Genomic DNA, 23511 nt, shown 5'->3' with positions numbered 1-23511 from the left:
TCAACTGGCCTGCTATGGAAAAGGACCTTACAGCTGTAGATGCATCAGCCTACACATTAATGAACTTGTTTAAGAAACTGAATACTCAGTTATATTGTTACTCTCTACAGTGTTATTTTGCTTGACTAAATACCACATACAACAGGTGACTGTAATTTTTAAACCTTTGAGGTGGGCTGTGTATCACTTGTAAAATATTAAACATAAACAAAACACTGGTTGACTAAATAACAGTGTACACATTCACTGTTATTGTGAAGCATTGTGTGTTAGTACGCTGTATGGGAACTTAAAAGTATACTGCATATGTGGAAAAATTACAGTATATATTATGTCAAATGGTATGTATTAATGTCCTACAATCAACTTTGAATTTCTCACTCTCAGGAAGCTCTTATCTTACTTTATGACAACTCAGTCTTTTTGACAATACCCTGAGTACTGTCATAAGCTTAATGACCTAAGCGTCATTCGTGTTCTGTGGGAAACGACGTTTACACCATTTTATATTGTTAAAATCACAAGTTTGAAGGTCAGCTTTTCAAACTACAAACCCTTACTCCTCAGCATGGTAGTTCCTGTGCACGCAGGCGGCAGACAGGAGAGACGGACAAATCCAGGCGATTCGTCCAGCATGATTATTTCAGTTCACAGCTGGCAGCTCGGTTGATTGATGTTAGCTACCGTGATCCGCTACACAAGTAAAACGTCCCAGGGAGGCTCGAATCACAACTAAACCAAACCAGCAGCTTAAACGTAACGTTTGGTTAATATCCAAGCGAGATGACTTCGTGGGGAGACTGAAGCTGACCGATATTTTGTTTAGCTAGACCACAGCCATGAAGGATAAGCTAAAAAATGCGCAGTGACTATCAGCGGACTGTCCGCGTATCCTGTTTTTATCATATCGCAAAGACTGAACTGAACGCCATAACCACATTCTATCCAACCACACGTATCTTGGCATGTCTTTATAAAGACGCCCGGCTTCCGTCATAATCAGCTGGTTCCATAGTGTAGCGGTTATCACGTCTGCTTTACACGCAGAAGGTCCTGGGTTCGAGCCCCAGTGGAACCAGGAATTGTTTTCTGTCCTGAAAAGGCCTCGAGTTAGGGATCGTCAATTTGCAGAGTAATTTCAGTGTACGAATGAAATGCTAAAAAATAGTGCTTTCAACTGTTTCTCTAAAGTGGAGGAAAAAGACTGTTGGAAGCAACAAATGAGCCTTTTAGAGGGAGCAGAAATAAAATAAATTCATAAATATGTTTGCAAAATGGTAGCTACAGGGTATTGAAAACTGAAGCTTTGGAAAATGGGGGGGGGGGGACATTGTTTTCTAAGAGTAATTAAATAACAAAATGGGGAAATGGCCATATATTATTACAGTCCACATACCTTTTCCTTACTGTGTGTTGTAAAATTCACATTTGTAGTTTCACTCATTAACAAATATTGTGGTGTTTAGGAGGAAATATACAATAAAATATAAAAGAGGGGCACTCAATTACACCCACACTACAGTGATTTATTATCATGTCTTCTGCTTCACTGTATGATTTGGGATAAGGACAAGGCAAGAAGTGGGACTTTAATTTTGAAAATCTGCTTGCAGGCATGTTGGTCCAACACAGCAGCAGCTCAGAACAGGTAAACTGGAGTAGAAAACAAAAGTACCTTTGTCAAAGGCACAGCTGTGGAAGGTTACTATTGTCATCTAAGGAGGAAAACCTACAACATAATAGAAACATTTAATAATACAATATACAGCCGTAGGTGGATCAAACATGGCTAATATTTAATGTTTAATGAGGAACCTAATGATTATTATTTTCATTCTTTTCAGCACACATGATAAGAATAAGGTATGTAGGCTGTAACATAATGTGTGGCTATTCTCCCTTTTTGTGCTCTTTAATCAAACAATAAGAAAACTGTTTCCTAGCACTGTGGCACTATAGCAGTGTAGCACTGTATCCTGTAGGTACCTAGTATTTGCAAAAAATTATAACCGTATAATTTATTTCTCCTTTCCTCCAAAATGTCTCGTTGTTTCTCCCTTGTTCCCCATAGCCTTGATCCTATGTTTCAGTAAGAAGTGGAATTGGTAGGTATTTTATTGGTATGTTATTCATACTATGAAATGACACTGAAAATTGCAGGCTGTATTATAAACTGTTTGGAAATAATTCAATTGAAATTTATTCAAATGACAATACAACATGATCAGCTGGGGAAAGTTAGAAAATACACTCAGTGGCCACATTATTAGGCACCTAAAAAAGCTCAGCTCAGTCAACTGACAGAAAACTAGTTTGTTTCATCAACCATTTTCATAATCAATTAATTTCGTTAGTTGCAGCCCTAAGTAGAAGGGTACTCAGAGAGCACAGACTACCAGATTTAAGATTAAAAAAATTAAAATTCATAGTAAATGATCCCGGTCTGCCCCAAGATTTAATGGGCTCTTCCCTGGCCCATGCCACATCACAAACCGGTTCAGTGCTTTTTACATAATCCTGCGGACAAATATACAGACACGGGAAAACATAACCTCCTTGGCGAAGGTAATAATTAGCCTTATCCCATTAATTTCATTCATCAGGACTGCACAAATGTTACAGGGAAAACTGCCAACTTTTGATGTTGTTTGGTCTCTCCATGTGACTGGCATTTCTACATTTTGCAGCAACAACAAATCGAATGCTAGAATATGAAGTGTTTCTGATATTTTATGTATTTGGTGAATTTAAAAAAAGATTAACCAAGAAAACAGCTCCACTAGTTAAACACGGTTATGTGTTATGGCACAAAACCTCACAAAGTATGCCTAACTACATTTTTTATATTGAGTATTAAAATGTATTAAGGTTCACTGACTGCAAAAATACCCCTATCATTCAGATTACTATCTGTGTTCTGTTCATATTTTCACCACCAAAGTCTGATATTGGTTGTTTCGTGGCCCGAGGCGTAAAGTACCAATAAAAACTGTTTGCGTGTAAAGACAAACAGCCAACGAACCAATAGTCCTCGAAGAGGAAGCAACTATTGACAGCTAATATCAGACATGTTGCCCAGAGCCCAACTTCATAGCAAAGTAGTATTCATGCCTCCTACATATATTGGTAAAGATACGCAAAATGCAATTTGTAGACCTATCAACCAAGCAATTTGTCTGTATAAAGCCAAGCAAAACCACGCCCAAAATAATATGATCTGACCATGTACATGTCCACATCAATCACCCTCCAAAAAAAAAAAGGAAAAAAAAGAAGGACAAGATGACTAAAGCATACCACATGAAATTAGCCTGTAAGCCTTTGGATATACAGTAGTGATAGACAATCTATACACTAAAAGCATAACTCAATGTCCAGAGAGTATGAGGCAAGTCATAACTGTTCTGATATTACCTGTTAGTACACGTTTATGGAGGCTGGAGTGTTTCACTGCAATAGACTCAAACAATGATGCAATGTTCACAAAACAACTGGTAAAATGTTATTAACTAATAAACACAACGTATTCATACTTAACAGAGTTGTAGTTGTCTACTACATGGTGTTACAACATAAGAATTTCTTATGATTTCTTATGATTCTCTTAACACTGTCAAAACTATACTGTGAAATTGTGCCACACAAAATTCTGCCTGTGATCTACAATCACTAGGGAACAGATTTTGAATTCTGAATTTCCTTAAAGGGTTCCACTGTATATCACAAGGAGCTGTAAAGAGCGACTTCAAATGTAAATGCACAAATATACTTTGGTGTATTATGGCACAGGAAACTAAGTACCGACATAACAATTACTTTAATTAATTCCCAAATTTTTTAGTTTGTGAAATAAATAGTAACATTACATTAACATTTGGAGAAAAACTCAAAATTCTGTATAATTTTGGAGACTTTTTTAATGTCTGCTTGCTGCAAGTATTTGCTTCTTTTCACTTCAAAAATCAACAAAGTGGGTAATTTGCCCAAGACTGCCCAAACGTTTGCATACAACTGTAAACTATATTCTAAATGTATCAATTAAGTAATTCATAATAAGCAACCACAGTGTGTGAACAGGTGTGTGATCATCCAGGTGCAACACTCCAACCACTTTATACTTCACTAACAGCTTCACTACACACAGTACATGGATACATTTAGCCAAACATCAATTTCCTGCGGACAGTCCATGCCAATAAATGGATAACCAGTTAATGAATTAAGTTTTTGTTAATATTTATTACCTCATTTACAAGGGGCTGGTCTCACCTCTGATCCAAACGTGTCTTTAATCAGACTTTACAGGTGTTCACTGACAATAGCAGCCCCCTTCACATTCCCAACGGCTACATTGTCAGTTAAGGACATTAGCTAAGAAGCAACTTTAAGTTGACATAACCTGCTTATTCTTCCTCTACAAAATACTCACCAATTCCTCTGCTGTACATACACTGAATCTTGGAGGGCATGCGACTTGTTTGACTTTTGTAGCGTTTCATATTTTTGTCTCACAATGAGAACAAGCAGCTAACCGCGGACAACAGCGCCATCTATTTTTCCTACGACTTTGCCACTTTGACCTTTTTCTTCAGCGCAGCCCGCTCTCAAACAACATTTCATCGTCGGTGGTAAATTCTTAAAGAGAAAAATAAAAACTTAGTTAGCGGACAGTGTCCACCTTGAAGTTGTGAAGAAAGGTCGCACTGTTGGTATTTGAAAGTGGGCCCTTTTCCCACTAACGGATATGCTTCATTCTAATTTCCTGGTGTCCCATTCATTTCTGTCCCCAAAATGGCGAACGTAGCTGCTGCTGCTGCTGCTGCGGCTGCCGCAGCCGCTGCTGCCGCCGCGAATAGAGATCCAGCCGTTGACCGTTCCTTACGATCAGTGTTTGGTAAGTGTGTAGCCGTTACTCTCTCCGCTACAGACCGTTTTATTATTTAGTTACAGAGTAACGATATAAACTAACGGCTAATGAATGAAGGCTTGCTAACGTAGATGGCTGGGCTAGTGTCACTGTGAGCTAAGCAACGAGGGGACAAAACTTAACTCGGAGCGAGAAACGAGCAAATAAGTCTTGAAATGAAAAGCTGTTTTTACTTTTATTTCCATATTAACTTTACTTATATCTCGTTATTATTTTAGTGGGAAACATTCCGTATGAAGCCACAGAAGAACAGCTGAAAGACATCTTTTCCGAAGTCGGACTTGTTGTCAGCTTCAGGTGAGTGAAAGAGGGAACCATTCAATCGAGCGGTCAACAGTGTGCACATCCAACCCCATGATAAAAGAAAAAATAATTTATTAGAACACAAATGTGCTTTTTGAGCTATATTGTGTGTTTTTTGTACATGGCAGAATAATTGTCTTTTTGTATCATGATCTCCTAATTTTTGGTGGAGCTTTTTTTTTCTCTGTATTCACTGTTATCGGTTTATTAGGTACATCTAGCTATAACTAATAAAGTCCTACATTCATGAAAGTTATAACATTTAGTTTTTGTTGAAGAGGTGGTGATTCAACTATATGATCATTTTGGAGGCTGCTATTTGTGCTGCTGTTGCACTAATAATAAATGTGCAGACAGACTCTGTTTTTCCTCTTATCTGTTATACACTCTTATGATTTTGTGTTTTAAAGGTGCATAAGAGTTTCTAATGGAACTTCCCAGCTCGTGTTAGTCAACTTTCAACAAGTGGAATTTGTCATCATCTTTTCTGTCCTCTGGTTTTCAGGTTAGTATATGACAGAGAGACAGGAAAGCCAAAGGGATATGGCTTCTGTGAATATCAAGACCAGGAGACAGCTCTCAGTGCCATGCGGAACCTGAACGGGAGAGAGTTCAGCGGTCGGGCTCTCCGTGTTGACAACGCAGCCAGTGAAAAAAACAAGGAAGAGCTTAAAAGTAAGTGTTTATTCTTGTCATTATTTCAGTCAAACGTGCTGTATTTGTTTCGATTAAAAGTGTCTGTAAAAAAGGTACAGTTTCCTGCCATGTCTGTCATACACAGGTTTGGGAACAGGAGCCCCCATTATTGAGTCTCCTTATGGAGATAGTGTCCAACCAGAGGAGGCCCCAGAGTCCATCAGCAGAGCTGTGGCCAGTCTGCCTCCAGAGCAGATGTTTGAACTTATGAAACAGATGAAGGTAGGCTGGTTTGCTCTGTTAGATTTTTACTAGCCACTGTTTCGGCTCCTTCTCGCATGGGACATTTTTCAAAAATAATACAGGTCTTACACCAATTTAGCTTTTCCTTTACATTCCTTTACTTACAAACATTTTAAATTGATTAACTTGGCTTTTCTTGAGAGAAGTTAGCTACTTTCTCTCAGTTTGAATCACCTCAAGGATGACAACTCTATGCGGATGCTCTTCCTTTGCTTTCATTAAGGAAGGCTGTGCTGTACAGCCTGTCTCTCTCAGCTCTGCCAAAGAAGCCTTATCTTTGCACAGCTGGCAGTCTGCTTCATTAAGTTCAATGAAACAACACGCTGCAGACATTTTTCTCACTACTGGAAAAGGGTTTTGTGGCACCAAAGCTTGTGTCAGAAGGACAGCTCCATATGCTGATCAGAGTGTTAGTGTTTCGGCTCAGATCCTGACACCACAGATATTGTTGCACTCCTTCGACAAATGTTTTGTGCTGATGCAGCCACTTTGCCATTGACCATGTATCTGAATCATATGTGGGTGGCAGAAAATGAAGAAGGTATGTCCAACCTGTTAGGAAGTAAAAGCACACAAATCTTTTTGTTTTGTTTTTTATGAGGTGCTTTTTTTAAATCTGTGAACAAGGCAGAGCAAAGTTTTTGTTTTGTTTTGTTGTTGTTGTTTGTTTTTTTTTACGCTGCCCAGTTTTTCATGCATTCTGCAGTATCATATTTCAAGATTCTGTTTGGTGAAAATTTGATTTCTCTCTTTCCAGCTGTGTGTGCAGAACAGTCCCCAGGAGGCAAGGAACATGCTGCTGCAGAACCCTCAGCTGGCTTATGCTCTGTTGCAGGCCCAAGTGGTCATGCGGATTGTTGACCCCGAGATCGCCTTGGTGAGAAGCCGGATTGAGGATGAAGGGATTAGTTAAATTTTACTTTTATTTGATGCAAGGTTAAAAAAATGGAAAAAAAAAATTTTTTAGAAACTTGATCTTGGCTTCGACCTCGACGTCATTGTCAGTAGATATATATGTTAGTCTGCACTTTTGAACCAAAACCGTTTTTGACAGATGCTTTTCCATATGCTCCATATACAGAAAATGCTCCACCGTCAAACTACAGTCCAGCCCCTGATTCCCAGCGGACAGGGTGGAGGAGCACCGCCAGTCAATCCACCTCCTGCACAGCCCAGTGTGCCAGTGTCTCAGCCGCAGCCTGTGGTGAGTAGAACAGTCTTTTACCCTCTGAAGTGATGGTCACTTACAATTTGTTCAACAAAAATTCCCTGTATTTGGCCATGAAAAGCGACATGTCACTGATGTGCGTAATAAATAGATATTAATCAGCGCGATCTAAACTGTAAACATTGTTAGACAGCAACACTAATTTTTATAGTGTGCTTGTGTTATAATTTACTATGTATGTTGATGAAACAAAGGTAAACTTGGACCGAAGATCTCACTGAAACAGGAAACACGTGCATGAATTTGACCTTTTTATGGCTAAAATCCAAGTGAATGAGAGATGGAGCAAATATTCAGCAGACTGATGTGTAATGTGACCGTAGCTTAACACATACTGTACACTCAGCGTACGGGGAAAAAAAGAATGACATTCACTGGTTTATAGCCCATCACGTACAGTCTGGTTCCCCTCTTGAATCTACAGTCCATCATCTACATCACAACTTAATTCATTTAAACATTGAGATCATCAAACAATCGTTACAAAGTTTATTAGTTAACTAATGTGACACGTTATCATAAGGTTTTGTCCACTCTGATTAAAGTTCAGGTAAGCAGAAATCTAGAAAAAAAAGTCGCCAGAATTTGAAAATGCTGCCGCCCTCTCGCAGATCTTGTGCCTCTACACACCTTTGGCTACAGTTAGCGGAGGGCTAAAACTATTAGCAACAATCAACATCGTCATTCATCGGCTGCTTTCCTGGTAAATCTACCTACACAACCAACCACTACAACAAGTTTAGATATTGCTACCTGTCCGGGAGAAGTACAGCAAGTTTTGTCCATCTCTGAAATGCTTCACCAATATTGACACGTATTTGTACAACAGCCAATAGTAATGCTCTCTCTGTCTCAAAAGACCTGTGATGGGCCAAAGTCTCCCATGACAGAGCCAAGAGATGGTGCAGACGTCTAGTTTGCTCTGAGACCACTTGATTGTCTGTCTCTGAAGATGAAGCTTTCGGTTAATTTGTTTGTGTTTTCTTTCTTGTTTTATTTGTTTATTTATCATTTGGAATATGATCAGCCTGGAATGCATGTCAACGGAGCCCCTCAAATGATGCAGCCCCCCAACATGGGTGTTGTCCCTGGACCAATGCCTGGACCGGGCCCGGGACCAGGACCAGTTGGACCTCCAGGTAATCATTAACCTGCATGCGTACCTGCATCACCATCTGAGCTGCTTGTGGTAGCATGTATGCTCCAAAATTTTGATTACAAAGGTCCTTGACGGTTAACGTGTGAAGTGTGACTGTTTCATTGCGTCACTTCCACTTGACCACAAACTGATTGCTGGTCCACTTTTCAGTCAGGCTAAAAAAGAGAACCTACTAAAGTAGCGCATGTAATTAAAATCATGTGTTCCTGTAATTCCAGGTTTATCACAGCGTTTTTTGGTATATTTTTGTATGTGTCATATCTGCCCAGTTGATGCCACACAGTTGTCATGCTGTAGCTGACTCCGGTTTATTAGTCTCTGCTTAATTCGGCTACTTTTTGATGTAGAGTTTCACTGATGAGATGTGCAAAGAATTTTAGGTTTCAGAATTGTGTGTTGTTTGACAAACATTTCTACAGGTTTTACTGATATTAGAAAAGCAAATATGCATATTTTGGTCAATTTAAACTTCCGACTTTTTCAGAAATCAAACATTTAGTCTGTAAATTAAATTATCAAATCAAGAATATTTAATAATATAGATATTTATGTACTGAATCAACATGTTTACATATACTACAATGTCCACCTTCTCACTGTAAGTAAGTGTAATTTTTGCTTAACAACTTTTCCAATTGAGGAAGATCATCAAAATATATTTGGCCAATCGAAATATAATTTTGGTGTTTTTATTTTTGAATATATTTTGAATATCTATATTATCTATAATAATTATATTTGAATATCATGTGTTCCATTCAAAAGTCAAAGTGACATCATCATCATCATCATGTAAATGTGGTGCAGGCAACCGTGCCTATCATCACTCTTGGAGCAATTACACACAAAGTTTACAATCATTTTTATCAGTAGCAGGTAATACAATGATTTAAGGTGCTCTTCAGTTATTGTAGAGTAACATGTGTAAAATTGTACTTTTTAAAACTGCCATCACCACTGCAGTTCATCCAGTACCAGAACTTTAGGTAAAATACTGAAAAAATATTTTCTTACTACGATCGATGCCTTTACCTCATCTTAGGTCAAAGCTTTGCACATGTCATGGCTCACTGGGATCACTAGGTGTCACCAGAGGCTTGTTAGTCAAGGTGCTTTATGCGAGGAACGGTATAGTCTATTTGACTCTTGAGGATCTCTCTTGCTCAGACAGTTTTTTTTCTTCCTAAACATTTGATATTTTATGTAACATACTTACTAATGTAATATAATTACTAATGTTAAGTTTCTAAAAGTTCTCTCTTCACCCCTCTGTGTGTGTGTGCGTGTGTATGTGTGTGTGTGTGTGTGTGTGTGAGAGAGAGAGTGTGTGTGAGCGTGCGCACGCAATGATTTCATGAGCACGCTTCAAACTTTTCTGTGAGTGTTGCTTTGCTCTCTTGAGTCTTGTGTCTCCTGTTCTTTTCACTTTAATGCTGGCTCAGGAAACCTTCAGCATTCTCCCACAGGATCGTCTGGGCAAGCTGCTATCGAGCGTCCTCAAGGTATCACTATATTCCCTCAGTTCAGCAGTCAGGTCATAGGACTGTTATGGAGTGGCCACTGTCCAAATACATAGCACGGATATCTGGAATTTAGTGTTAGCTTACTACTTTTTTTTTTTTTCTGTCCGCACATGCACTTTAATCAAACATGAGCCATTCCACTTTCCATTGTTATCAGGCCTGTTTATATAAAGATTATGATTTTTGAGCATTAGCATAGCTGTAGCAGAATGTACCGTCTCATGAGGGTCGCAGGCAGATACAGGTTTGGGCCAGGAGCCTGTGTTTTTGCATGATTACTTTGTTGGTGCTAAAGCCAAGTTTCTTTTAATGGACATTACATAAATTGAATACGTGCTGGATTGTTGTTAGTTTTGTTTTACATTCACATGACCTTTAATTCAATGTTAAACAGATTTATCTGGTGTCGTCTGAGCAAATGTAACTGTTGTTTGTGGCAGTACACAACGATGAGAATGTAGAGATAAAAATATGAGATTTTCATACTAGAAATGTTGAAATGTGTAGAAGATAGTAGCAGCAAAGCTCTCTACAACAGAATTAATGCAGAGTAAACTGTAACACCACAAAAAGCAATAAAAAAAAAAGTAACAATGGTACTGCGATTAGATAAGCGGAGGAGATAAGAGGGCAAAAAAAAACACAAAAAGTTTGGGATTGGATCAGCAGTACTCAGAATAAAATAAACTGCTTCCTGATCCTGGATCTGCAGTGCAATACTAAGATGACGTATAGAGGTAATTATTGTGTGATTTTAATATTTTGTATCATTATCAGAACATTTTGCATTTGTAGCAGGATGTGGTGCACGGATACCTGTCACAGGTTGCAGAAATACTTTGGCCAACTCCAGATAACAAAACTACAAATACATTTGAGGCCAGTTTGTGTAGACAGACCAGACTTTCTGCCTTCAGCACTCTTCTAGGTGGACTGCAATTTACGGTCTGATGGCCATCAGTGCAAAAAAGCACTTAAGATACTCTGTGTTGCACCTTTGGACGGTGTGAAAGAAGCTGAAAATGCTCCACAGGGCGTCATCAGCTCGGCACAGCAGATTGTCCCCTCTGGTTGGCTGCTTGATTGTACAGTGTCAGCCTGCAGTGCATGTTCAGGTGTTACTCTGATCTTGAGCTGGGTGTTTAAAAAAAATAGATTTAGGCAAGTTGTTATCATTTTTGACTGCTTTTTGTAGCGAGTCAGGGTAGTTCATACCTACGAAAAATTTAAACTGTAAGGGAGAGTTGCAAAGGAGGCGCTGAGGGAGAGAGTTGAGGAAGGGGTGAGTGAGAGATGCTGTGTGAGGGGAAAGGGACAGGTGCATGCAAACAACAGGAAGTTGTTGTAGTTTTGCCTGCTTATCAACATGATCAAAAGTTGCAGCAGCAGCATTGGCAGTGACTCACAGCTCACACAGGCTACTAAGATAGGAATCTATAAAACTCCTTACCCCAGATGGTAGCAATTTGTGTCAAAGCCATAACTCAGTGAAGACACACACATTTTAAACATATTTTTAGATTTAGTGTGACTTCATTATCTCTGATGTTCAATGCAAAAACTTGTGCCATACTGATTTTTACATTCCGTTACTGGGAAGTCATTTACAAAATGTTAATTTTAATTAACTTAAAACCACAAAAGGCAGTCTGCATTTTAGCTTTTGTTTAACTCTAATATTATGTGGCGCAGGTAGTCACTAAATGGCACTCTAGTGCATTAAAGCTATGCAGTAGTGTTTAATAACATGATTGAAGCTTTTAGACTTATTGTTAGACATAGGTGACATGACAGGATTTGAGTTGATGAATGTGTTTGTCTTTCAATCACTGTCACGTACAGATCTAAGCCTGTTGTATTGAACTTAATTATAATTTGTGCTCTACTCTTTGAATAGTATTGCTGTAGGTGCTGTAGTCATTTGCAGTATTCATGTTATTAGACATGTAATTAACAAGACTGAACACTGACACACCCAATGTACTTTATTTTCTCTCTGCATGCCTCCTGTCATGATGTTCTAATGGCAAAATTACAACAGAGTTACAAGACACAAGTAGGAAAATATATTCAAGTCAGGTTTTCTCTATATGTGTGGGAATAGATTTTTTTGTTGTTATTTATTGGCTTTTACAGCATGTGATTTGAACCTGTTACTCCCTCTTAATATTGATGAGAGACCACAATTCTCTTACCTTTTTCCTGCATTTTTGTGTTCCCAATCACACTCCTGATGTCTCCCTGTGTGTTGTGACATTGACCTGTGGCAGTTCGCTGTGGTCACTGTGTACTTTACTGTGTGCTTTATCAGAACCAAACAACTCTGGTTGTTTCTTCAAATATCCATCCTGGGCAAACAATCACCTCTTTTATATTCGTGTGTGGTTTTCCTTAGCTTGTATTTCAGTCCATTTTAATGGATTAGTGATGGAACATTTCCTGGTCAATGAATACAAACAACTAATAGGTAACAACATGTGATTTTCTCCTCTCAGGACCAGGTGGAATCCCCCCCAGAGGCCTGCTGGGAGATGGTCCTAATGATCCCAGAGGAGGAACTCTGCTGTCTGTCACTGGAGAGGTCATAGACCCCAAGTAAGTCATCTTACTCATAGCATTACCTTAATAATACAACAGGTTCTGTGGATTATAAAGGAGTGTCAATTTAAGACATTAAATCCTTAAGATTTCAGTCCGTGGTTACCGGGGTAACGGCAAGTGCAGTTGAGAACTGCAACAATTATTCGATCCAAACAAAGTAAATCGGCAACTACTGAAATACATTTAAGTAATTTTTAAAGCAGAAAAACATTTGATGGTTTCAGTTTCTTAAATGTGAGACTCTGCTGTATTTCTTGGTCTTTCATTTTATTAAACTGAATATTTTGGGGGTTTGAACTGTTGGTTGGACAAAACAAGACCTTCAATGACATCACCTTATGCTCCAGGACATTGTGATGGGCATTTTCAGTGGTTTCTGATGTTATTTTTAGGTTTGATGATTAAGTGATTAATTGAGAAAATAAATGGCAGATTAATCGATCATAAAAATAATTGAAAGTTTCAACACTAGTCTGGTTTAATACTACAGATCCCAGAATTCTGGAGTCGGAAAATCTTCAAGCAGCTATTTTGTGTGAAATACTACAAGGGAACATAGTTTGTCTGTTCACAGAGCAGCCAAACAAACAGGTTGTTTTAATGAAGAAGTCTGTCAGTAATTGCAGCCGTCATTTGATTTTTATGGTGCACATGATGCAAGTAGTTTTATGCACAGGAAATGAGTTGGTTATCTTGCTGAGAAGTTTCAGGTGTGCAGCTCTGTCCTCTGCTCTTTCTTGTTCCAGCACTCCTGTGCTGTATTGCATCATGAAGCCGCAGCAGTAGAAGGAAATGTTCCATTTTCTTTAGTAGTAACTTGGTAAAGCTCTGAAAAAATGCCAACCATTGATTTCATGAAAAATCTTAAGAATTGTAACTTTTACCACGACGTCCTTATGCCAAAAAACTGTAACCGTGACTTTGCCAGTTTAACTTTATAAAGATTTAATTGTTGTTATTTGGTAAACAGTTCAATGGGTCTCAGTGGGCCAAGTGTTTGTAGTATCCTGTACTTTTCTGAGAGCACTGACCTCGGTTAGTGCAGGGGCTGACGCGCAAGGGACTCCTTTTATAATCTGTTATAATCTTTTGTGTCTGAACATTCAGCCGGGGCTACATGGCAGCTCCACCGCCCCACCAAGCCCCACCTGTACACATGGGTCAAATGGCAAGTGGACCCCCTCCAGATATGAGAGGACCTCCGATGGACATGAGAGGCCCACCCATGGGTGAACCACGAAACATGATGGGTGACCCCAGAGGGCCCCCGATGATGGAGCCACGGGGGCCTCCGATGGAAACCAGAGGTGACTGCTCTAATAATGCTCCTTTTTTTGGCTGCTTACAAAAAAATGTCTTGTTTCTTTATTTTCACTATTTTCCTGATTTATTTTTAATGTCATTCATGTCAAAATGTTTCTAGAAACAAAGCCTGACTTCTCTCAGCTATAAACACACCTTTTTACATTTGCAAGTTTTAATGTTAATGTTTTTTTGTTTACTTCAAACAGTAAGACTTAATCTACACTCCAACAATTCACTCAGTAATCAGCAAGGTTTGGTTTTGTTCACTGTGGTTTTGTTCTCTCTGCAGGTCGTGACCCGAGGGCGATGGACGCTCGTGGGCCAGTGGCGGCACAGAGGGTTCCCATGGCAGGAGCGATGCAAGGGCCAGTTCCTCATAGCATGGGTCCAAACGCTCCTCCGCCCGCAAGACCGGTAACAGCTGCACCTAATGTTTTTGTTTTGTTTTATCGTTGGCAGTATGCAAACAACGGAGCTCTCCATTCTGTCACTGACTGTTTTGTTGAAGGAGCCCTGTGCAAAGAAAACAGGAAAAATAAACTTTTTTTACTTTATTTTTATTAAATCAACATAGCACTTAACAGAATGATTAATAATTTAGTGTTTTTATAGACAACACAGTTTGACTCATATTAGTCTATAAATAATATAAATAATCAGTAACTTTACGTCACATTAAAAAACAAACAAACATTGTAAGTCATGGGAGTGACTTGAGGGCCAAAAGATGCAAAAGAAATCAGTGCAATCTGCTCAAACTGGATAAATGGCGTGTGTGTCCTGCAGGGTCCTGGTCTTTCTGGTGCTCCACCATCAGGAGGCGGCTTCAGTCCAGGGCAGAGCCAGGTCTCCACACAGGACCAGGAGAAGGTTAGTGTCACTTTATCTGTCACCCCTGTATTATAACAAACTGGGCTAACACTCACTTTGAGTAACCTTCATGATAATATGGAAACATTTTTAGGTCTGCTGCCAAAGACACAAATAAAATGGACATTGGTCAATAACCAGCTGGACACGGAGTATCATCTGTGTGCATCAGCAGCTAGTTGAAGTACCTCTGTTTAAAATGCTAATCCCTGTTTGCATTCTCATTCACTGATTGCAAGTCATTCTAAGTATGTTCCACCTGAGGAACAAAACAGGTCTTGTGTAAATGCAGCAGGAATTGTTTGGCTTACCAAAATAAAGGAGGTATTCATGACTTTCCTGTTACGAAAGAAGAGCACTCATTTTCATAGTCTTTTTGTTTTCACATCTTACTGACAATTGTTCATCTTTTCAAGGCTGCCCTGATCATGCAAGTCCTGCAGCTGACCCCAGAACAGATCGCCATGTTGCCCCCAGAGCAGCGGCAGAGCATCCTCATCCTCAAAGAGCAGATTCAGAAGACTGCAGGAGGGGCGCCATGACAGTCCCGACTGAGAAAAGAGACAGAGGTGGAGATTCTTTTTTTCTTCTATCAAGTCACTCAAATTTCTATCCTTAAAGGAAAATTCAGTTATAAGGAAACATTCTTGCTTTGTCGTTTTTTGTTTTCCCTCCTCGTTTATACACTTTTCTTTTTGTCACGAAACATTTTTGTTTCAGGACTCCACCACGACCCGTCACCTTCAGCTTCAACATGTCTGAAGACACCTCATCTTAGTTTGGAAAATTGTATAGTTCTTTTTTTAAATCGTATTGTCTGTTTTCGGTATGAAAGAGTAAAGTGGGTGCTTGTGGATTCAAAAACAAGCAACACTTTTGAAAGGATGATGATGGCGGTGAATGCTGAACAGAGCTGAAATGTCATGAGGTTTCATTCTTTCCCTCCAGAGCCAACTGTTTTCATGTTATTGCTCTGATTGTCTGGATATTGTTTTGTCAATAAAAATGGAAAAAGAGGCTGTTTTTATTCATCATTTATTCAAAAAGAGTTGGGAATATATACAAGAAAAGTCTATTAAAAACAGTAGATTGTGAAATAATGTCAATTACCAAGCTGCTCCTAGTCTTAGAAGGATGATTGGAACCAGGCTACGTGACTGACAGTCTATCATTCAGATGAGGAAATAGCAGCCAGTTTAACAGGTTATAACAAATCGTGTTCAAAGAACATTTGCTTACCCAGGAAAGCTCAAATGGAAAAAGGATGTGATAAATTGCTCACACTCACAACTTGGTTGTTTGATGGGAAATAATTTATCATCACTCATTTAATCATTTGTCATTTTGCAAGAAAACAAATGATAGAAATTCACTGGTTCCAGCTTTAAATGTGATGATTTGCTGCTTTTCTTTGACTTACAGGAAAGTCAACTCAATCTTTGTGGGCTTTGGACTCATGGTTGGATAAAACAAGACATTTTTACAGACAAAAGAAACTGATGGGTAGTTTTCATTATTTTTTTTTTTTTACATTCACAAGAAAATCACAGGCAGATTATTCAACAGTGGAGTTAAATGTTAGCTGCTGTAGTAGCCAACTGTAATTTACCATATGTACCTGAAAGCGGCTCATTTAACTGTTAATCTTTCTTTGTGCAAAAAAGGTATTTTTCCACATGATGAACTAACAAATGTACAGCAGTGACAAAAAACCCTTGAGGTCCTGATTCCTCCTTATCAGTAAAATTCTTCCTTATAATCTTGTTCAAGTGTGAAAGGACTTCACAAGAAAGTTAATGATACACTGAGTTTACAGGCCTAATTGAGCATGTAAGTCATGAATCATGTTTCTATCAAGGTTTAACATGGAAAAAGAGGTTGGTCCCTGAGTGGTACAGAAATAGAAACATGCTATGCCTTTTCATCAGTGTGCAGAATAGTGTGTCAAAACACACCCAGCTAGTGCCTCAGGTTGTCAGGTAGCTTTGTCATAGTTAACCCACAGTGAATGGAATAAAAAAACAAAAAAAACAACTTCCTCTTCAAAAAATCCCACTTGCGGGTTCTCTGCTCAGAAGTTCTCCTTGTTGAAGTAAAACTTGGTCTTCCGAGGATCCACGTCGGAGTATTTGACGCATTTCTTCTCCAAGACTTTTCCTAGAGCTACAGGGCCGCATAGGAAAGTTCCCACCACAGACCTGAGGGCATGAAAAGAGAAGAAAAAGAGTTAGATTTCAGAGGTTAAAGTTTTAATGTGAAATGCGCATCGCAAGCAGTGATGGAAAGTAACTAGAGTAGAATTACTCAAGCCTTGTGCTATTTTCTGCTGCTTTACACTTCTACTGCACTATTTCAGAGAGAAATAATGTGCTGTCTTTAAGATGCTCAAAAAGGAAACACACAATTAAGGTCAACTCGGTATTGTACTTAATTACAGAGCTTGAGTAAATGTACTTAGTGACTTTCTACTAAGGGAATTTTATTAATTAATTAATTAATTAATTAATTAATTAATTAAATGTTTTAAAAATAGGTTTTTATCCTACATGGGGTTCTCTTTGCGGACTTGTTCGAATTCCTTGTCCCAGATGGGTCTGCCATAGTGAGTTTTCTGTTTGAGCCCAGTGACCGCATCTGTGTCCTGATCGAAGCGAACCCTCACATGATGAGCCTGTGACGAAATATGGAGGGAAAAACAAAAGGAGAAAACGCGGCTGAGTTTAGGTGGAAATGACCTCACACTGTTTATCTGGACTTGAGGAGTGATTCACACACTCACAGTGCTCTGATCCCATCCGGTCAGATAGAGTTTGTAAGTGAGGAAATCCCCCATGCCTCTCTCCTCCATCTCTTTCTCCAGCACCTGCAGGAGGTCGGCAAACCACTCAAAGGCGTGTGTTTCCCGGCAAAGCCAGTAGAAGTAGATCTGTAACCAGGAAGCAGATGCAGGAGTGTCAAACATTGTTCCTCTTACAAAAGAGTTGGCAAAGCTGCTGCTGGCTCCTCCTCTGACATGGGTGCATTCGGAAGACACACAGTACTTTGTATTTCAGAGACAATAGCATGTCATGGTGAAATGGATACATGTGTTTAAAAGGTGAAAAGCAGGATCATGGTGACACGATGAAAGCGTTTGGGTTGTTACCTTCCTGGTGCGCAGTTTAGGGTTGGATTCTTTGAACTTGTACCAGATAGATTTGAGGATGGAGGCAAAGGGAGTGACTCCGATACCAGCACCGACCAGCATGCTGACCTCATAGTCGAATACGTCCTCGCTGGCTGTGCCAAAGGGCCCATCCACTCCCATTCTGAACAAAGACAATGAATAGACTGTGCTATCAGGGCAAATGAACTACGGATGAAATCTAAAACATGAAGAAGTTATGGGCACAGATGAGTTCAGTGTTGACCTTGGAACACAGCAGCTAAGAAAACTTTTGATTACTGTTTATCTTTTAATGGGTCAAGTATGCAGTTTGGGAACATTTACAGCCAGGGCTTGTTCACGCAGCCCAACCTTATAAGCTCAAACTATTATGCAATAATCTAACCAGGAGGTCCATTAAGTAGCTGTTCTGGAGCTTTCAACCATATCAGGTTCTTTCATTCTCAGCTTTTAAGCCAACATGGATAACAAGTCCTTTAAATACCCAGAAAAAAAATGGAAATTTGAAGATCTACTCTTCCATGACAATTGGACAAACTCCATCTGCTGATACTGATGTGACATGGTCGATATGATTATTCATATGCCTGAATCGCCAGTGATCAAAACTGTGCATCTGTGCAGGACCTCAAAATAACTGTCATAACCAAGAGGGGTTGTAGATTAAACAGTTTAAACCCTTTCAAAGTTACACAAGTCAGACAGCCAGGAGGAATCAGATCCTCTCCCCGCCGTTTGTTTTGTTGGTTTTTAAGTGGGGCAGCGTGGATTTATTTTTGACTTTAATAACCACACAGATGGTGGAGGCCTGAGTGTAATGGTTGTTTGGTGATTACATTTCAAATCATATGAGTATCATTGGAAACACTGGAACATAGTGTGGTTTTTACAAATGTTTCCTTTTTGTTGGTTTTTGTTTTGTAGTTTTCCTTTCCATGTGTTCTCCAGTATTCTGTTCATTTGTGTAATAATAATAATAATAATAGAACAATAATAGAACGAGACAGCAGAAAATGTCCCCTGTACTTTAAGACGATTATTTATACTTGTAACTTTGTTGATTTTATTTGTGTTCTAGTATTGTGTTCGTGTAGCTTTGTAATAGTGGGGCCCTGCAGGATATTTGTTGAAGCTTCTGGCAATTTCTGTGAGGCATGTGGTTCATGATGATTTGAAATCAACCAAATGGATTCTTTTTGACAAAATGCAAATCAAATTCTCTTAAAAGCCGCACAAAAGGACCAAAGAATGTTGATTTCCACCACGGAGCTTGCAAAATTAAAAGATTGTTTTTCAGATTTTTCTTTTCTTTCTTAAGGAAGTACTTACTTTGGTCCCTGCGCTCCCTCTGGTAGGTTCTGCACGATGTCGATGAGTTTGTCGGTCCAGTCCCCGGCCGAGCGGATGTGGACGCTGAAGAAGTCCTCCTCGGGAGCAGAGGTCATGGTGAACGGGTGCCACTCCAGCTGAGAGATGGCCGGGCAGTTGAGGAAGATGTACTGACCCACGTCCATCTTGAAACCGCTCTTTACCAGCTGCAGCTCCAGCACTTTGGACGGCCGCATCACGATCTTGAAAGTGAAGCAAACCGATTTAGTGACTGTAACCTCGCTTTGCCGAGCGACTCAGAAGCCAGCAGGTTAAATCGAGAATCAAACGTACCTTCCTGTATGTGACTCTCTGCATGTAACGAATGAAGCGCACCAGACGTTCACAAAGATACAGGATCATTGGACCAATCACCCACATCCACGTCTATAAAAAAAAAAACAATAGAAAGTGTGATGAAATTACTGACAATTCACTGATGAAGCTTCTACTGCAGTTGTAGTGATTAAGTCATTTGAAGTTGAAAAAGACAAACCTGTGGGAACCCTCCGGCAAACTGAGGGATGGGACACTCAGGAATCCGTCCCCATTCATCACTGCGGTCTTTACAAAAGGTGACGTTGTGCACCGGGTCTGTTGTCTGTTGACTCCTCACAATGCGTCTGCAGGTGAGACACACGAGTAAAACCAGCTTGCAATAATAACAACAACAACAATAACCGCGCCTCCTTACAAAGAGACAAACAGAGTCCTTCTCCCTTACCCGGCGCCGTGAAAGACGAGACCGGCGAAGAAGATGATGAAGAGATGGTGTGTGTACCAGAAGACTTCAAAGTAGCTGCGTCTGATGACCTCCATGGAGGAGGTGATGATGAGGATGAGGGCCAGAGTGATGATGACACCCGTCAGGCCAGCGATGGTGGTGAAGACAAAGTACGTTGGGATCTGCTGCGGATCCTGAGACACAAGAAGAAGAAGAAGAAGAAGAGGAGAAGGACAATTTGGACACATGAGCTTTTGTTTACAAGAACGAGAGGAGAGAGAATATAGATTTATTTATATGAGCCAAGTTAATGGATTTCAGGATGGGACTGTCCATCAGTGAGTTGGTTGCTCCAGCACTTTGGTCCAGACTGAAATATCTCAACAACTATTGGATGAATTGGCTCAGACACTCATCGTCCCCAGAGGATTAATCTCACTGACTTTGGTGATCTCCTGACTTTTTATCCAGCACCACCATGAGGTTGAAATTTCTGGTTTTTAATGAAATCATTCTCTCTTCAGAGTATTTCCACCTTGGGATACTTTCTACTTTAATTCCACCACATTTTAAACAGAGGATAAAAATGTCATTTTACTCCATCACATTTGTCTGATGGATAGTTTGTATTTATAGCTTGTTTTCCAGATTGAGAGTTTACATTTTGTGTGAGATAAATACAGTTTTTGCCATGTTAAAAACTACATAAATGTGAAGTTTGGAAGCTCAGACACAGTCTAAAAACACTGGCAAATTGACTAAACTCAGATATGACTATATCATCGTTCAGCTGACCTAATAACAAGACAGAAAAAGCAAGAAAATCCCAGAAACAGGAGATACGAGTGGATTCTAATTTTGAATCTTCACATTTGGGAATCTATCTGATTTCACTGCGATAGTTTCATTATAATGAGCTGATGACTTACGATGTCTGTTTTGCGGATTGGGTTCAGGTAGGTGGTGTTGTCTGTGTCCTCCAGGTTGGACAGAGCAATGCTGAGTTTGTCATAAACTCCTTGTCTGCTGTTGTTGTACCACTCCACGTTCAACAAATGGGCAATGATGTGAACGGCTGTCAGAGCACAGAGAGGAGACACATTACTGTAGGTTTCACGTAGTTATTAAAACACACAAATACCGGTCATTTGGACTTGACTGAAAACTGTATAAAATTGTGTTCTGACCAGTAAAACAAAAGAAATCTGTGTGTTCTAAAAACCATGGATTTAAACTGTTTGCACTTGCTGCCGTTATTTTCTCTTATCTTTGAAAAGAAATGCAGAGAACACTTTTAAACAGACCTTGGGTCAATATTTATTTTGGACTTTGTTTGCCTCCCTCTCCCCTTGTCAACATGTTAGCATGACTCTTCCAAACACTTTGACTTGTCTGTGTATTTCTCTGTTTGTCTGTCTGCGTGGTGATGGAGGAAGGAGGGTGGGAAGGCAGAAAGATAATTTTTTTCAACTATTCTGTGTCACCCTCTGAGTAAATTATCAGGGCAACGCTGATAAGCTATAGGTAAGGTTTGCACAAGGTGGAAAATGCACCAGAACTGAGCACTAAATGTACCAGAGCAGAAAGCCTGTGAATTGTGTTGCATTTGTTTACTTTCTCCCTCCCTCTCTCTCTTTTTTTTCCCCCTTTATGAAGAAACGTATCTCTGGGGACAATGATTCAATTTGACATTTGTGTTTGTTAAGAGAGCTGAAGGACACAGGTAAACCTAAACCTCTTGTTGAAATGCCTCCAAGCGGTGCATGCACCGGCTCACCTGTCATCAGCCCTATCATGTACGCCACCAGCTTGTGAAAACTCAGATTTTTATCCAGCTGTTTCCTCATTGTTCTTCCACAACACTGCAAAGAAAAAGAAAAGAAGTAAATGGATGGTAAAATATTTTGCAAAGGACGTTTTCCAGATACCCATCCAACCTGGTGATACTCTTTGTTTTAAACAATATTGCTCAAAGAGCCATTTTACAGAGCCTGTCACACACACTGGCTCCACAAAAATGCCGGAATAAATAAACAATAACATTAAATGAAACATTTGGTAAGGTGAGTGGGTGTGAAATTATCACATATACGTTTCCTGGATGTGCAGCAGCCAAACTAGTTGTGCGTCATCACGCAAAATACTCATGTGTTAAAGACAATGAGAGCTCACCTCGCCCTGCTATGACATGTAGCCTAATCATTGCAACGTTACCATGAAGGAGCCTCGGATCAGAGAAAGCAGGTTCCTGCACACCGGGAGGAGGATCAGCAGGCAGTTGAAGTTGAGGACGGCAGCAGGAGCTCTGGCCCACGCCAAGGCCGCCTGAAACAAAACACACATTTATTCATGAGTCTGACTTACCTGAGTACATTTACTTGATACTACTACATCATTTTTTATGGTCCTTTATACCTCTACCCCACTATTTTTACACAGGCACATTTATATTTATCTGATAGCAAGTTATTAGTTACTTTCATTTACTTTTACCCTTTGATATTGTCACATTTCAGATGAGTTGTTGCTTTTCCACCATAAACAGATTTCCATATGGTTTTATTTAAATGACTGTTAAAGGTCCAAAGTAAAGGTGACTGCAGAAACAAATATTAGAGAAAACTGTGACCAGCTACAACAGGTACATTACTCATACTACAAAGTATAAACAATCTAATAATGTCATCTACAATAACAGCTCAGTCATATGAGCCACTTCTCTGCAGTCCTGTGATACTTTAGCTACATTTTGCTAGTTCTTCTGTAGTGCTGTACTTTCACTTGTAATGGTGAATCTTTACATCGTTGTACTTGTACTGAAAAATAATGAAGACATGGGACACATGTGACACATGTGACACCTGCTCTCCGGGGAGCTGCTGCGTTCTCTCCACTCACCCCTAATAGATGACGGGTGTAGAAAAACTGCGGCCCCAAATCGTAGAAGAAGTAAAACCAGACGAAAAGAAAGATGTTGATGCCCATCCAGACCACCTGCAAACACAGCCACGATCAATGTCTCCAATACAAAACTATCGCAGACTTTCATAGGAAAATGCATTTGTATCCTAGATGGTGTTTTTATTTTTTCGGACACTCGGGCATTTTGCGCACAAAAGCTGTGCGTAAATTCTCACTCTTATCACCGTTAATGCGATTTCAAAGACGGAATTCCTGGAGCGTAAATACGAGGAACTCACCAGTATGAAGGATGTAAGTCCATGATTGATAATCCAGTTCCCCATGCTGAGCGCGTTATCTTTACTCGCAGCAGCTTCCCTGCATCCTCAGTCTGCCTGGACTTTGTTTTTATTTTATACCTTCCTGTCAGGACTCCTCCCTCCTGCACAGGTGAGAAACTAAACTTGCAGCAGTCGCGTTGTGGAGGAAGTGCGGGG

At 39.7% G+C, this 23511-nt stretch overlaps 2 protein-coding genes and 1 non-coding gene across 4 annotated transcripts; 2 read left to right on the top strand and 1 right to left on the bottom strand.

Annotated features, from left to right (window-relative positions):
* The first annotated feature begins 1005 nt into the window (after window positions 1-1005).
* Window positions 1006-1078, top strand: trnav-uac (transfer RNA valine (anticodon UAC)). The gene has a single exon. It is a non-coding gene; the product is annotated as a tRNA-Val (tRNA).
* A 3682-nt stretch (window positions 1079-4760) lies between these two features.
* cstf2 (cleavage stimulation factor, 3' pre-RNA, subunit 2) lies at window positions 4761-15872 on the top strand. Of its 2 annotated transcripts, XM_023402880.2 has the most exons (14): window positions 4761-4894; window positions 5146-5224; window positions 5736-5905; window positions 6012-6148; window positions 6927-7046; window positions 7251-7373; window positions 8425-8536; window positions 9999-10058; window positions 12575-12674; window positions 13788-13987; window positions 14275-14399; window positions 14772-14855; window positions 15272-15424; window positions 15576-15872. In XM_023402880.2, exons 1-13 carry the CDS (start codon window positions 4792-4794, stop codon window positions 15395-15397), a joined length of 1539 nt encoding a protein of 512 aa, XP_023258648.1. In that variant the 5' UTR covers window positions 4761-4791; the 3' UTR covers window positions 15398-15424; window positions 15576-15872. The 2 variants fall into 2 exon arrangements, with proteins under 2 accessions (XP_023258648.1, XP_023258649.1); XM_023402881.2 differs by lacking the exon at window positions 9999-10058.
* Window positions 15873-15874: 2 nt separating this feature from the next.
* Window positions 15875-23469, bottom strand: nox1 (NADPH oxidase 1). The gene is made up of 13 exons (XM_023402877.2): window positions 23314-23469; window positions 23012-23107; window positions 22328-22438; window positions 21891-21975; window positions 21043-21188; window positions 20114-20307; window positions 19886-20012; window positions 19684-19776; window positions 19351-19592; window positions 18001-18163; window positions 17635-17781; window positions 17402-17526; window positions 15875-17053 (listed from the first exon to the last, which is right to left on the bottom strand). The coding sequence occupies exons 1-13, from the start codon at window positions 23356-23358 to the stop codon at window positions 16927-16929; spliced, it is 1701 nt and encodes a 566-aa protein (XP_023258645.1). The 5' UTR covers window positions 23359-23469; the 3' UTR covers window positions 15875-16926.
* Window positions 23470-23511: the final 42 nt, after the last annotated feature.

The sequence above is a fragment of the Seriola lalandi genome, unplaced genomic scaffold (assembly GCF_002814215.2).
Source record: "Seriola lalandi dorsalis isolate HSWRI2012SDOR001 ecotype SW California unplaced genomic scaffold, Sedor1 jcf7180002054041, whole genome shotgun sequence".
Classification (NCBI taxonomy): Eukaryota; Metazoa; Chordata; class Actinopteri; order Carangiformes; family Carangidae; genus Seriola; species Seriola lalandi.
This window is presented reverse-complemented; position numbering and strand designations above follow the sequence as displayed.